The 12,825-nt window shown below is 59.3% G+C and overlaps 1 protein-coding gene across 3 annotated transcripts; it reads left to right on the forward strand.

The window, feature by feature from the left end:
• Positions 1 to 3,193: 3,193 nt before the first annotated feature.
• LOC102983778 (unk like zinc finger) lies at positions 3,194 to 12,644 on the forward strand. 3 transcript variants are annotated; one of them, XM_028487039.2, is made up of 6 exons: positions 3,194 to 3,249; positions 8,915 to 9,007; positions 9,831 to 10,058; positions 10,663 to 10,865; positions 10,951 to 11,208; positions 11,882 to 12,644. In XM_028487039.2, the coding sequence occupies exons 3-6, from the start codon at positions 9,977 to 9,979 to the stop codon at positions 12,035 to 12,037; spliced, it is 699 nt and encodes a 232-aa protein (XP_028342840.1). In that variant the 5' UTR covers positions 3,194 to 3,249; positions 8,915 to 9,007; positions 9,831 to 9,976; the 3' UTR covers positions 12,038 to 12,644. The 3 variants fall into 3 exon arrangements, with proteins under 3 accessions (XP_028342840.1, XP_028342839.1, XP_054939537.1); XM_028487038.1 differs by lacking the exon at positions 3,194 to 3,249 and adding an exon at positions 3,268 to 3,383; XM_055083562.1 differs by lacking the exons at positions 3,194 to 3,249; positions 8,915 to 9,007 and having other exon boundaries at positions 9,554 to 10,058.
• The last annotated feature ends 181 nt before the right edge of the window (positions 12,645 to 12,825 follow it).

Raw genomic sequence — 12,825 nt, forward strand, 5'->3', positions numbered from 1 at the left:
GAGAGCTGGGGGACGTTGCTCTCCAGACTTCTGTAGTTTGAGTTACTATTTTAAAGTTTTAGTCTCAAGCATACAATGGCGATCAGTCCCAGGGTCTCTGCAGTCATGGAGCTACGGGTTGTCACCTGGGGCCTCTCTTGAGCAAAACCAGTTGCTGGGGGTAGACCGTGAACTCCAAGAAGGAGGCCTCAGGGCTGGGAACACTTGCTCGGAGAAGCTATTCTGTGCCAGATTGGTCTCTTACACACTGTTCAGTGACTTTCCTTTTTATTATGAGAATTTCACTAGGAACCCCACCTCCTGCACTTGGTCTTATGGCACCCCTTCCCTCCCCCCACCACGGTTAACTTTTCCTATATTATTTTGAGGCAAAACCCAGACGACGTACCATTTCACTTTAGTATAGCTTCTGACTCCTGATTTCCTAGCAACCTCTGAGTGTGCACCCAGACAATGACTGTGTACAGTGTGGAAAGCCCTGAGGTCTGACTTCGTAGGTCTGTGCTGGTTCATTTTTATCACATCCTTTTCTGTGCACAGTGCCCTCCACGTTGCTGGCTATTCATCCAAAATAGTGCCAATTCTTTTAATCTATCAAATAAAGATAATGTGAATTGCCCCAGTCTTTCTTTTGTTGGGTAACTAGGTCATAGGATTATTATTTTTAAAAATAAATTTTATTTATTTATTTTTGGCTGCTCTGGGTCTTCGTTGCTGCACGCGGGCTTTCTCTAGTCGCGGTGAGCGGAGGCTACTCTTTGTTGTGGTGCGCAGGCTTCTCATTGCAGTGGCTTCTCTTGTTGTGGAGCACGGGCTCTAGGCACGCGGCTTTAGTAGTTGTGGCACGTGGGCTCTAGAGCTCAGGCTCAGTAGTTGTGGCGCACGGGCTTAGTTGCTCCGTGGCATGTGGGATCTTCCCGGACCAGGGCTCGAACCCGTGTCCCCTGCATTGGCAGGCAGATTCTTAACCACTGCGCCACCAGGGAAGCCCCTCACAGGATTATTTTATCGCCGTCTTCAGAAGCAGTGCTGGCTGTACGCTCAAGTCTGTGGTGGGTTGCTTTTAGGCTGCCGCATCTGCTTGTGAACGTCCTTCTCTGAATCATTATTATCATGATTCTTGTTATCATCATTAGGATGGGACACTCCCTGGATACATTTGTTCCCGTCCCTGGGTGATCGACAGCTCATGATTCTGCTGTCACAGTTATTGTAACTAACCAGATGTTTAAAGCCCCTCTAGAATCTCTGGAAAAGTAGTCGACTTTGTTTTGTTTTGGGGATAAAAGTGGGCCAGCCCATCCGTCTCGATTCTGTCATTCTCTGTCACTGGCTGCCATCACATTGCTGTCCCCGAGCAGGGCGCTGGCTCATCTTGTTATGTCTTTGCACAGAGCCACCTGGCGGTGTTGGCGGTGGGTCACCCCCTCGCTCCCAGCGTGAGTTCCAGCCTCGCATCCAGCCTGGCATCCAGCACTGGCTCAGGCGGCTCCTCGCCCACCGCTCTGCCCACTGTCTCAGCTCGTGCCCACCCTCTTGACCCCACTGGCAGCGCCGTCGAGGCGGTCCCAGGTAAGTCCGGGGCTCTGCTCCCATCTCCCTGATGCCTCTTTGCACTTCCCTTAACGCCTTCCAGTGTGCATGGTGTATGCTCATGCTCAGTTTGTAGAAGAGCGTTTTCGGTCACCTGCCACTTTGGCTGTGTTGCCCGTGGTCGAGGAAATGCCTGCCTTGCTGGGGGCCTTGGGCTGCAGAGGGGATGAGGAGCCCTCAGGCGGGGCAGCTGGACGGGCCCCACAGGGCAAGGCAGGGCGGGCACTGCCACCCAGCCTGAGACCACCAAGAACAGGAGGCTTCAGAGAAATGAAATGGGGGTTGTGAGGGGTGGTGAGGGCACCTGAAGATGGGGGACGGTGACAAGAATGAGGAGCGGGGATGAGGTCACAAGGCATGGGCAGGCTACCGGCTGCAGAGGGGTCCTTGGCCGCTGGGAGTCCTTGAGGGTTTGTGGATTGATGACTGGTGTGATTGGACCCGGGGGACCTGTCTGGCAGCTGGATGGAGGCGCAGAGCCCAGGTTGGGGCTGTCGTGAAAGCTAAGGGAAGAGTGGAGCTGGAGGGCGAGATGGTGCCTGCCAGGGCCATACAGGTCACCTGGCCCTCTCAGGCCACATCTGGGTGCACCTGGCTACACCAATAATGCTAGCCAGTTTTGGGAAGTAACGGAATCCTCAGAACTGCCCTCTGGTCCCAGGTGGAGGGCCCTAGCTGGCCTTTCTGCTATTGGGACCCAGGACCCAGAGTGCACACTCCACCCGCTTTGGAGCTAACAGGTGTAGACTGGATTGTTTTTCCATGTAGTTTCATTCAGGTTGTATCCTTACTAATGCACTGCATGAATAGAAGGGGTAAACTCTGAAATAAACAGATGCCGGTTCCAGATTTTCTGTGTTTAATGGATTCAGTGGAATCATTTCAGGGCCACTGGGCAGGTTCCTTTCTTTTGCCTTCCACTTCATATGAACAGGCGGGAACCTCCGGAGTTCATTGCCGGGTGGCTGGCAAAGGGTGGAAAGACTAGATCGACTGTGGAGGGACCTCAGGACTGTGGGCAGCTGACTCTAAGTGACCTCCGAGGGCAGGGTCACAGCCTGTTCCTCCTGACCCGCATAGCGTTGGGTTGAGCGTGTTTTACCTGAGTGGGGTCCGTCCTGAGCCGCGGCAGGTGGGCAGGGTAGGAGCAACCGGCCGGCGGCAGGGCTCGGGACTTGCCGCGGAGACGCCACTTTAACCTGAACAAAGCAGCCCGGCCCGGCGATGGTTTTCGCACAACCTGGGTCTGGGGTCCCGGCACGCCGCCTCGCAGCTCCGGGAGGGGCAGGTGCTGGTAGAGGAGGTGGCATGCCCCGCCGGGGGCCCATACACCGGGCCTTGGAGACGCGGGGATCCGAGGACAGGGAGCCGCGGCGCCCGAACACTCTCACCAGCCCGCACAGCGCCAGCCAGGTGCGACGGGGCGGGGCCAGAGGCGGGGCAGCCTAAGGCTTGCGTCACCTGGGTGGGGCGGAGTATGTCGGGGGCGGGGGCATCCCGAGGCTTGCGTCACCGGGGCGGGGGAAGTCGGGGGCGGGGCGTTATAACATTTGCGTCACCAGGGGCGGGGCCGGCGCGAGCCGGGCGGGGCGCTGGCCGTGTTTGAATCGGCGGCGGTGGCGGCGGCAGCAGCGCGGGGCGCCGGACGCCGGGACGGTGAGTCAGCATCGTCAGTCCCGCGTCGTCAGGGTGCGGGTCGTCGTTACCCGGAGCTGCAGATAGAGCGGTGCGCCAACTCCCTGTGCTAGGTGCGCCTTCCTCCGCCCCAGTGCGCCTTCCCTTCTCCCCAGGTGGGCCAACTCCCGTCCCTCCAGGTGGGCCAAATCCGCTCCCATGTGAGGTGCGTCTCCCCCTCCTCCCCTCCCCCCGATCTTTCCCCTCCCCTCCCGGTGCTCCTCTTACCGGTCTGCGGTACCCGCGCCCCGGGCCAGGTGTGACAGCCAGGGGTTGGTACCAAGATCTTCGGGGTTGCGGAATGAGGCGAATACAAACATCCCCCCTTTAGGAACCTGCTCTGCAGAGGCGCCCGCTGCTTCCCTGCGTGGGCGCCAGCCACGGGCTTCTCCAGGGAAGCCTGCATCGCCTAGCGGAGGTGGGTCTCTCGCTCCGCGATGAGGACGGGGTTCCTGCCTTGTCCTGCTGCGAATCGAATCGCCGCCTGCACTGTCGGAAACTCAGACCAGCAGTGAGCGGGTTTGCCAGGTGTTTCTCCATCCTCTAGTTAGGGGAAGGACAGCCCGCCAGGGGGCATCCTGCCCCCTCCCCGTGGGTGCAGTGGAGCACCCCCATGTCAGGGTTTCCCGATTCTGACCTCTAATTCGAGCACTGACTGTGTGCATTGTTCCCGTGTGTCCCATGGTCCCGGGGACCTGGGCACCTCTTGAATGTGCTGTGTCACGTCGGGAACCGAGCTTTGCCAGGGCCATTACTCAGCATCTTTCAGCTAATTGCTCGTTAACATCGGGGCGGTTACTGGTACTTTGGCAAGGCGGGCTCCGGGTCACATGGCACAGTTTACCTAACTGGGTTCACATAGATTTTGAGGCTTAAGTCAGTTCTTCCTTTAAGAGAACATCTCAGAAGACCTGGGTCTGATCTCAGGGAACAGTGGGGTGTGTAATAGGATAAGAGACATAGTGCTGGTGAAAAAGTGGGCCAGGACACCTCCTGGGAGCGCCAGTGACCGCCGCCACCCCCCCCAACCCCCGCCTCCGCAACACAGGCTGTGGTTTGTCAGGTGAGAGTTGGCCCCTGTTGTGCCCTGCCTGCACCTGAGCGGGGCAGGGCAACAGGGGTGCCCCTTTATGCTGAGTCATTGGGTGGGGGTGGGGGAGTGGGATGAGATAAATCACTTCAAGATGAGAAAAGACTCCTGCACTCAGTTTATTTCCATCCATCCGTCCATCCCTTCCTTCATTTTATGTGCCTTTGTTATTCAAAAAATGTTTCTGGAACTCTGCCAGCTTTGAGGCAGACCACCCCTAACCTGATCCCACCACTCCAGGTGCGAAGGGCTAAGTCCATGTTGTCAGGTCCTCCTGACCAGCATGTCCAGGACAGGAGCTCAGGACCCCAGGCAGAGCAGATGTGCCAGGCCAGCACAGGGAGCGTGGGTGGTGGTGGCAGGCCAGGAGTGCGGTGGGCGGGTCAGGGTGCTTGCTGTCAGTGGGTGAGTCTGCACATCGGCCAGCAGTGGTCCAGGCCTGGGCTGGACCGCACAGTCCAGGTGACATGCAGGGATGGAGCAGGGGGTGATTCTGAGAAGGGTTTTAGAGGCTGGGCAGGAGTTTTCTCAGGACTAATGGGGCTAATGGAAGCTGTGGCAGGCTGTAGCCCACAGCAGTGTCATGGCTTAAAGACAAAGGAGGAGCCATTGCTGGGGTGGGGAGGGGCAAGGTGGGAAAGGGTCCTGCTGGGGAAGTGTGGACTGGCTCGCCGAGGGGTACATCCTTTCTGGGAGGCAGGACTCAGGACATGAAGGGGTTGGCATCACAGAAAGGTTACTCCTGGGACAGAGCAGGTCGGGGTGAGGGGGCAGCCTGCAGAGATGGCTAGAGCTGGGAGCCCTAACTGGTGTGGGTCAGGGAATGAGGAGTTGAGGGCTCCGCTGGGCTTCTGCTTAGCATGTGGGCCCAGGTGCACCAGCTCAAAGGAGGCACCTGTGTGCGGTTTGATAAGGAGCCAGTGCTGCAGTGGGGCCACTCCTGCTAGGAGGAGGCAGTGTGGCTGTGCTGGGGGACGGCTGGGACGTCTGCAGGTGAGCACTGCAGAAGTCACCTGTGTCCGGGTGTGGACCAGGCACAGGAGGGGCTGCCGGGCTCCCATGGAGGGTGGGAGGGCCAGGAGGTGGCCCCAGGCAGGGGAGGGAAGAGGGACAGGGCCGCCTTTGACCGGAGGGGTTTGGGGGTACAGGGCTAGAAGGCGAGGCTGGGGCGACAGTTTAAAGAGTGAGCTGGAAACTGGGGACAGCAAGAAGGAGGGGGTCACCCGACTAGGGGTGGATTTGGGTGAGAGGCTGCAGGGCCTGTGGTCATGTCCTGGGGAGCAGGTGGGAGCCAGAGGCTGTAACCTCTGTGCAGAGTTCACATGAACAGGAGACAGGTCTGTCTGTGGAGGGGTCCTGACAGGTCTGGGCCCCTAGGTCTTCAGGAGGCACCCGTTTGAGCACCACAGCACGGCCTGGAGAGGACAGGTCGGTGTGTGTCGGGGGGGTGTTTCCAGGTGGTCTCGATTGTTGTGAGTTAAATTATGTGCTCCCCAAAAGATATACCTCCGCCCTAAACTCCCTGTCCCTGTACCTGGGAATGTGACCTTGTTTAGAAACAAGTCTTTGCAGGGAATTCCCTGGTGGTCCAGTGGTTAGGACTCCACGCTTTCACTGCCACGGGCCTGGGTTCAATCCCTGGTTGGGGAACTAAGATCCTGCAAGCTGTGCGGTGCTGCCAAAAAAAAAGAAACAAGTCTCTGCAGATGTAATTAAGGTAAAATGAGGCCATTAGGATGGGCCCTAAGTTGATATGACCGGTGTCCTTATAAGAAGGAAATTTGGACACAAACACAGGGGAGGGAAGACCACATGAGGACAGAGGCAGAGGTGGGGCTGGTGTGTCCACAAGCCAAGGAACGCCAAGGATTAACAGCAGAAGAGGCAGGAGGGAGGGTCCCTGGAGCCTCAGAGGGAGCCCAGCCCTGTGCACCTTGACCTCAGCCTCTGGCCCCAGAGTGGATTTGCATGAGTGGAATTGTGTTGCTTGAGGCCGCCTGGTGTATGGTGCTTGGTTTTGGCGGCTCCTGGACACGAATGGCCCTGCGTGCTTCTAGATGTCGGGAGGAGGCTTCCTGGGGAGCAGAAGGCACTTGCTGCAAAGAAGCGTTGAGAAGCAGGGCTGGGAGGGGGCGCCCACAGAGGGGAGTGGAGCCCCCAGGAGGAAAGGGGGACTGTGCAGGCCAGAGGTGGGTGCTGCCCCCACGGTCCCAGCCCTGCTGTCTCCCTGAGGGGCTCGGGTCGGTCTTTTCTTCCTGTCACCACTTTTGCATCAGGCCACCTTTCAGTCACCTCTATCCTTGGATGTGGTCATCGGGTGCGTCACATGAAACTGTTGGTGGGGCTGGTCCAGCTGTGCAGGCGCTATTGTCACAGTTGGGACAGCGCTGTGAGCAGCGCTTCACGTCTTCCTGCCGCTCCCCCAGGACTGAGGAGCTTGGGGTGCTGCCAGCCCAGGGCCTGCATCGATGTCCACAGCGTCCGGTGTCACAGGCTCAGCCCCTTTGGCCTCCTCACACCCCAGAGCAGAGGAGGAAACTCCAGGGGCCCTGGCCCGGTTGCCACCCTGTGTGTTCACCAGCCCTTCAAATAGTTCTTCCTGCAGTGCGGTACAGTCGGGGGATCCCTCTGGGCTGAGGGAGACTGTGCCCCATTCCGTGCTCCTGGCTGTCGTTGCCAGTGGGGCCAGGACCAGGTCGTGTCTTCAGGTGGCGGGGATGAAACAGGGAAGGAAACAGACGCGGGGCCCCCTCGTCCGCCTTCCCAGGTGCGCATGGCAGCCTCGCCCTGGGGCAGAAGCTGCGCTGGGACCCCAGTGGGCCGCTAAGCGCTGGCATCGGGTGGGAGCCCTCCCCGTGGTTGGCTCAGTGGTCCCCATGGGGGCCAGGCAAGGAAGGGATGGGGCTGTCCATTGGGCTGGACCCCAAGTCTGCTCTGCATGTGTCTGGCTCCCGACTCCTCAGAAGTCACACGTCTCCTGCCCTGTTTTTCCCCGAGTGTGGTAGAGGGTCTTTCATTTGAAAGGCAGCAGCCCCCTCCCTGGGCGTGGGTCTCTCTGTTCCAGAGCCACAGTCTCATCCCCTTGCTTTTTTTTTTTAAAAATAAATTTATTTGTTTATTTATTTATTTTTGGCTGTGTTGGGTCTTCGTTGCTGCCATGGACTTTCTCTAGTTGTGGCGAGCGGGGGCTTCTCTTGTTGCAGAGCATGGACTCTAGGCACATGGGCTTCAGTAGTTGTGGCGTGCAGGCTTCAGTAGTTGTGGCTCACGGGCTCTAGAGCGCAGGCTCAGTAGTTGTGGTGCATAGGCTTAGTTGCTCCGCGGCATATGGGATCTTCCTGGACCAGGGATTGAACCCGTGTCCCCTGCATTGGCAGGCGGATTCTTAACCACTGCGCCACCAGGGAAGTCCCCACCTTGCCCTCTTGACTCTTGGATCAAATGCGGCCACCCCAGCCTCCCGGCTCCTCCTTCCTCTGCTCCTGGGGGTCTGGCTGAGCCCCAGGGGGTGGGGGGCGTGGTAAGAGCTGAGCTTCCTCCTCTCTGGGGTGGGTCTGACTTGATGCTGCTCGTTGTGTTGGACGCTGTCCAGGGACTCTGACACTTGGCACCAGGCAGCTGGGGGCGGGGCAGAGGTGGGAGGCTGACCCAGAGCAGGCAGTTCTGATGAGGGTCCCCGTGGTCCACCCCTGGGCTGGGGGCATTGAGTGCCTTTGTGGCCTCTTGAAATGGGACTTGGTGCATCTGACCAGGCTTCATGGGGATGGGGCACTGAGGGGCCCTGCAGCCAGCAGGGGGCACGGGACTGGGCCACACAGGAGAGGCCACCTGCCTCTTGGAAGGGGTGCTTTGGGAGAGCAGACCCCAGAGGAGGGTTGGGGAGAAAGGTTCTGAGGTGGCAGAGCTCCTGTGTGCTGTGCCTTCGATGTCACCACGGTTTGCTGCGGACCTGCCTGTGACTTTGTGCTGGGGAGGTCTCTCTGGCCCCACGCTGTGTCCCAGGAGCTCCTGCAGCCCCTCCCCTCGGTTCCCAGGCCACAGCTTCCCTGAGTCGACCCTGTGGGGCCGTGGGAACTTTGGGGGTTGGCAGGCCTGACCTCGGCCACCCAAGACAGCTTCCTGCTTGGTGTCAGGTCCCCAGGGTACAGGACCCCAGGAGGGAGTGTCAAGTGGGGTCAGCGCCGAGAGGGCCATGTTCCATTCCCCTGTCCCTTTAACAGACAGGCCTGGGGGGCACCGAGGGCCGCAGCAGAACACCCAGCTCAGTGCCCCAGGGGAGAACGGATGTGGGTCTCTGCTGTGACCCGGGTGAGGAGGTCAGCGCAGGTGCCACCTGAGTTGTCTGTGAGCCGCTTTCCCCTGGATGTCGCTGTCCCAGAATTTTCTTTACTAGTCAAGCATGTTTATTTGGTCAGATTTTACCAAATGATTAGAAGTTGAGTCAGTGAGATGAGGGCTGTGTTGCTGAGGCTAGTAGATTGGCCCCAAGCCCAGATGGGTCCCCTCCGCCACGAGAGCCTGGCTTTCCCCCACGATGACGCCGGTTCTGTTCTGCAGGATCCTCTTTAGACCTTCACCTCGGCGACATCAGCCTCGTGCCCCCAGATAAGGACCTGGAGGAGCACGACAGCCGTGACCTCGGACCCACAGGTAGTGCCTGAACCCGGTGCTTTCCAGGGCCTTCTGTTGTGGCTCTAAGGTGGGAGGGGTCCTGTCTCCCTCCCTGCCCCCCCAACCCTGAGGTCCCTGCAGAGGTGGGGGTCAGGGCTTCGTGGCCCTTCTGAGATGTTTAACCACTGCATTGGCATGAAGACAAATGTGTTAACATTAGATACTGAATCATTCTGTTTGACCTAAAAGTTTATCTTTTTTCTTCTGTTATTTTTTTAAAGATTTATTTATTATTTATTCAATTAATTTATTTTTGGCTGTGTCGGGTCTTAGTTGAGGCATGCGGGATATTTCGTTGCGGCGCACAGGCTTTTCTCTAGTTGTGGCGTGTGGGTTTTCTCTCTCTAGTTGTGGTGCATGGGCTCTGTAGTTTGCAGCACGGAGGCTCTCTAGTTGAGGCACCCGGGCTCAGTAATTGTGGCGCGAGGGCTTAGTTGCCCTGAGGCATGTGGGATCTTAGTCCCCTGACCAGGGATCCAACCCACGTCTCCTGCATTGTAAGGTAGATTCTTTACCACTGGACCACCCAGGAAATCCCTCTTCTATTATTAAAAGAAACCATTTCTGGGGGGCCCAAAAAGTACTGGGACCACCATGCCCATGGACAGGTCGGCCGGGCAGGGCCTTGTGGGTGGGTGTCTGAGCAGTGAGGGGTGCAGCCACGTGTCCCTGGGTGGGGGTCCCCCCAGCACCCCCACCCCGGTGTCCACCTGCTCCATCAGCTCGGAGCGGTGCTGGGGGATTCCTGGGGCAGAGGATCTCGCTCCGCCCCTCGCTAACCCAGCCCCTCCGCCCCACGCAGGTCAGCGGTCGCTGGGGGGCTCGGCGCCCGTGGCCATCCCAGGCTGCCTGCCCCGCTCCCCGTCCCTGCAGTCCTCGTCGTCCCTGTCCGCCTCCCCGCTCAGCTCCTTCTCACAGTCCCTGTCGGGGCCGCTCGTCTCCTCAGCCATGACGCCCCCCCAGCAGCCGCCAGCCCTCAAGTCGGAGCCCCGAGCGCTGGGCCCCCCAGCCCCGTCCTACAACTCCTTCGGTGAGCGGGGCTCTTGGGGCTCCAGGTGCGGGAGGCAGCCACAGTGTGGCCCATCCTGTCCCCGTGTCTGCTGCTTGGCGGAAGGTGCCCTGGGCAGGGGGCCTGGGGTTTGCACCTGAACCTCTGTGGGGGTGTCAGTGTGCTTGGGACCCCGAGCCGCTCTCGTGACAGCACCGCGGCGAGATCTGCCTCACTCACCGCAGGCTGCGGGGGTGTGACATCACCAGAGACCAAGCGCAGAACCAGACGGATTTGCAAAAACAGGAAACTTGATTTAAATTTCTTTCCTTGAAAAATGTTATCTTATTCGATCTGTTTTGTTTTAAAAGAGTTGATATTTTAAAGTATCTGTTTTACTTTCCAATGACACGTGTATGTCAATGGATGTCACCCAGGCAAACAAAAACCCTTTGGGGTCCTGTAGATTCTAAGTGCGTAAAGGGTTCTGGAACGAGAATCTGAGCACTGCTGCCCCCAGGATGCAGCCACAGAAACGGATTTGTTTCCTTTTCTGGTGGAGAGATCGGGGTCCCCAGAGCTTGCCGGGGAGATGCTTGTGAGGTCCCAGCACAAGCAGGCTGACATCCGGCTCCTCCACACTCAGGCTTGAATGGCGTCCCCGGCAGCATCTGGGACTTTGTCTCTGGCAGCTTCTCTCCCAGCCCGTCCCCCATCCTGAATGCTGGCCCCACGGCCCCTTCAGGCACGAGTCCAAACAGTGCCGAGCTGGCCCGGGTCAGGCGGCAGCTGGACGAGGCCAAGAGGAAGATCCGGCAGTGGGAGGAATCCTGGCAACAGGTGAAGCAGGTGAGCCTGGGAAGGGGCCGCCGCACAGGTGACACAGGCGGGTGTGGCGGCTGCCGGCCCCGTCACTGCAGCCCCTGGGTTTCAGGCCTGTGACGCGTGGCAGCGGGAGGCCAAGGAGGCCAAGGAGCGGGCGCTCGCGGCCGACAGCGCCCGGCAGCTGGCGCTGCAGAAGAAGGAGGAGGTGGAGGCCCAGTTCCGACGGCTGCAGGAGGAGCTGGAGGGCCGGGGCTTGGCCTCCGTGCTCCCCGGGCTGCGCGGCTGTGGTGACATCGGCGCCATCCCCCTGCCGAAGCTGCATTCGCTGCAGAGTCAGCTGCGCCTCGATTTGGAAGCAGTGGATGGGGTGAGTCCAGGTCTCGTTTTCAAGGCACTGGAGGGGGTGCATGGAGGTGGTGGGGAGCTGGCCAAGCAGCTTCCGTCCACTCCCACCTCACCTCCTCTTGGCGGCCGTGCCCTCGTGGACAGGGGCCACATCGCCTCACGTGGCTGGAGCTCTGGTGTTGTCTGGGGCACCTCCCTGGGTTGCCCTCCAGGGTCCCTGGTCACCCCCTTGCCTGGTGTAGCTTGAAAGCCGCTGCCCTCAGCTTAGTGGGAAAATCCTTCCACACCCGGGCATTTTGTTAGAACCTGGGGCAATGGGAAGGCTCCACAGCCCTGCCTCTCAACACACCGTCCCCTCCCCGGCTCACAGCCCAGGCCGCTGGGATGCATACCTCTCATCCGTCTCCAAGGTGCTATCATCCAGGTTTTGGCTGCTGTCGGCCGGGGCTGGGTCCCAAGTCGGGGTCCATCCTGACCCGGCCCCTCCGTGTGGCCGCCTGCCTAGCTACCCTTCCCACACCACGTGGTGGCTCTGGCCCCGGGAGCCCAACCCCACCCAAGGGTCTCGTGGTGAAGCCTCTCCCACCCCATCTTTTCGTTCCTGGGTGGCCCCCAGCAGGGGAGTTCATCCCACCCTGACCCTGGGCCCGGCCTGGGTGGGGGTGGGGTACCCCCTGACTGCGTCTCCCCCGCAGGTGATCTTCCAGCTGCGAGCGAAGCAGTGCGGGGTGTGCGGGGAGCGGGCCCGCGGCGCTGTCCTGCGGCCCTGCCAGCATCGTGTGCTCTGCGAGCCGTGTGCGGCCAGCGCACCCGAGTGCCCCTACTGCGCGGGCCAGCCCCTGCCCTGGTGACGGCTGCCTTGTCGCCCGCCTCCTGGTGCCACCGACGTCGGGACCCCAGCCCCAAACAGACCACCCACGGTCTCGTACTCTCCTCACAGACCCTGAAGGCCCTGTGGGGCTCGGCAGGCAGGGTGACTCTGCGGGGTTTGTGGTTCTGACGCCACTGTGACCGGATCCTGGGAGTTCACATCCCGAGAAGCACTTTGTAGACGGAAGAGTTTAGGCAGACGTTCCGAGTTGCTATAAGCTGCTTTGAGGTTCATGTTTTTAATATGCGATAATATGAAGCTTTATACGTGTACTGTGAACAGAGTATTTCCTATCGGTCTATCGTTAATCCATAGTACGGTAAACACATTAGGTTTCATATCTGAAATTAGTACTTATGAAGTGAGCATTTATCTAGTAGTGAGAAATGCCTAGGATTTTTACAGTTTCCAAATTAAGTGCAAACTAATAGTATTTATAGCAGAGTGATTATTGAGAGACACATATACATGTAGATGTTTTTAATTTTATGAAGGGAACTCATTTCCTGAACACGTGCACATTAACTGGAGCGTCAGTGACAGCGCCCCGCGCCTGCGGCCTCCCGCTCAAGTGCCTGCGCCTAGGAAAGCCAAGGAGCTGCGTGCTGTCCTTTCTCCCCTGGACTTGGTCAGCACAGTGACAGTGAGCAGGGCAGTGGGGTGGGGGACCCGACGGGGCGGGCGTCACACTGACTGTGCAGAGCCTTGTGGTGCTCCCCCTTCCCAGAGCTTGCTGGCGGGCGTCCTGGCTGGAGCCTCTCTCCACCC

The sequence above is a fragment of the Physeter macrocephalus genome, unplaced genomic scaffold (assembly GCF_002837175.3).
Source record: "Physeter macrocephalus isolate SW-GA unplaced genomic scaffold, ASM283717v5 random_1584, whole genome shotgun sequence".
NCBI lineage: Eukaryota > Metazoa > Chordata > Mammalia > Artiodactyla > Physeteridae > Physeter > Physeter macrocephalus.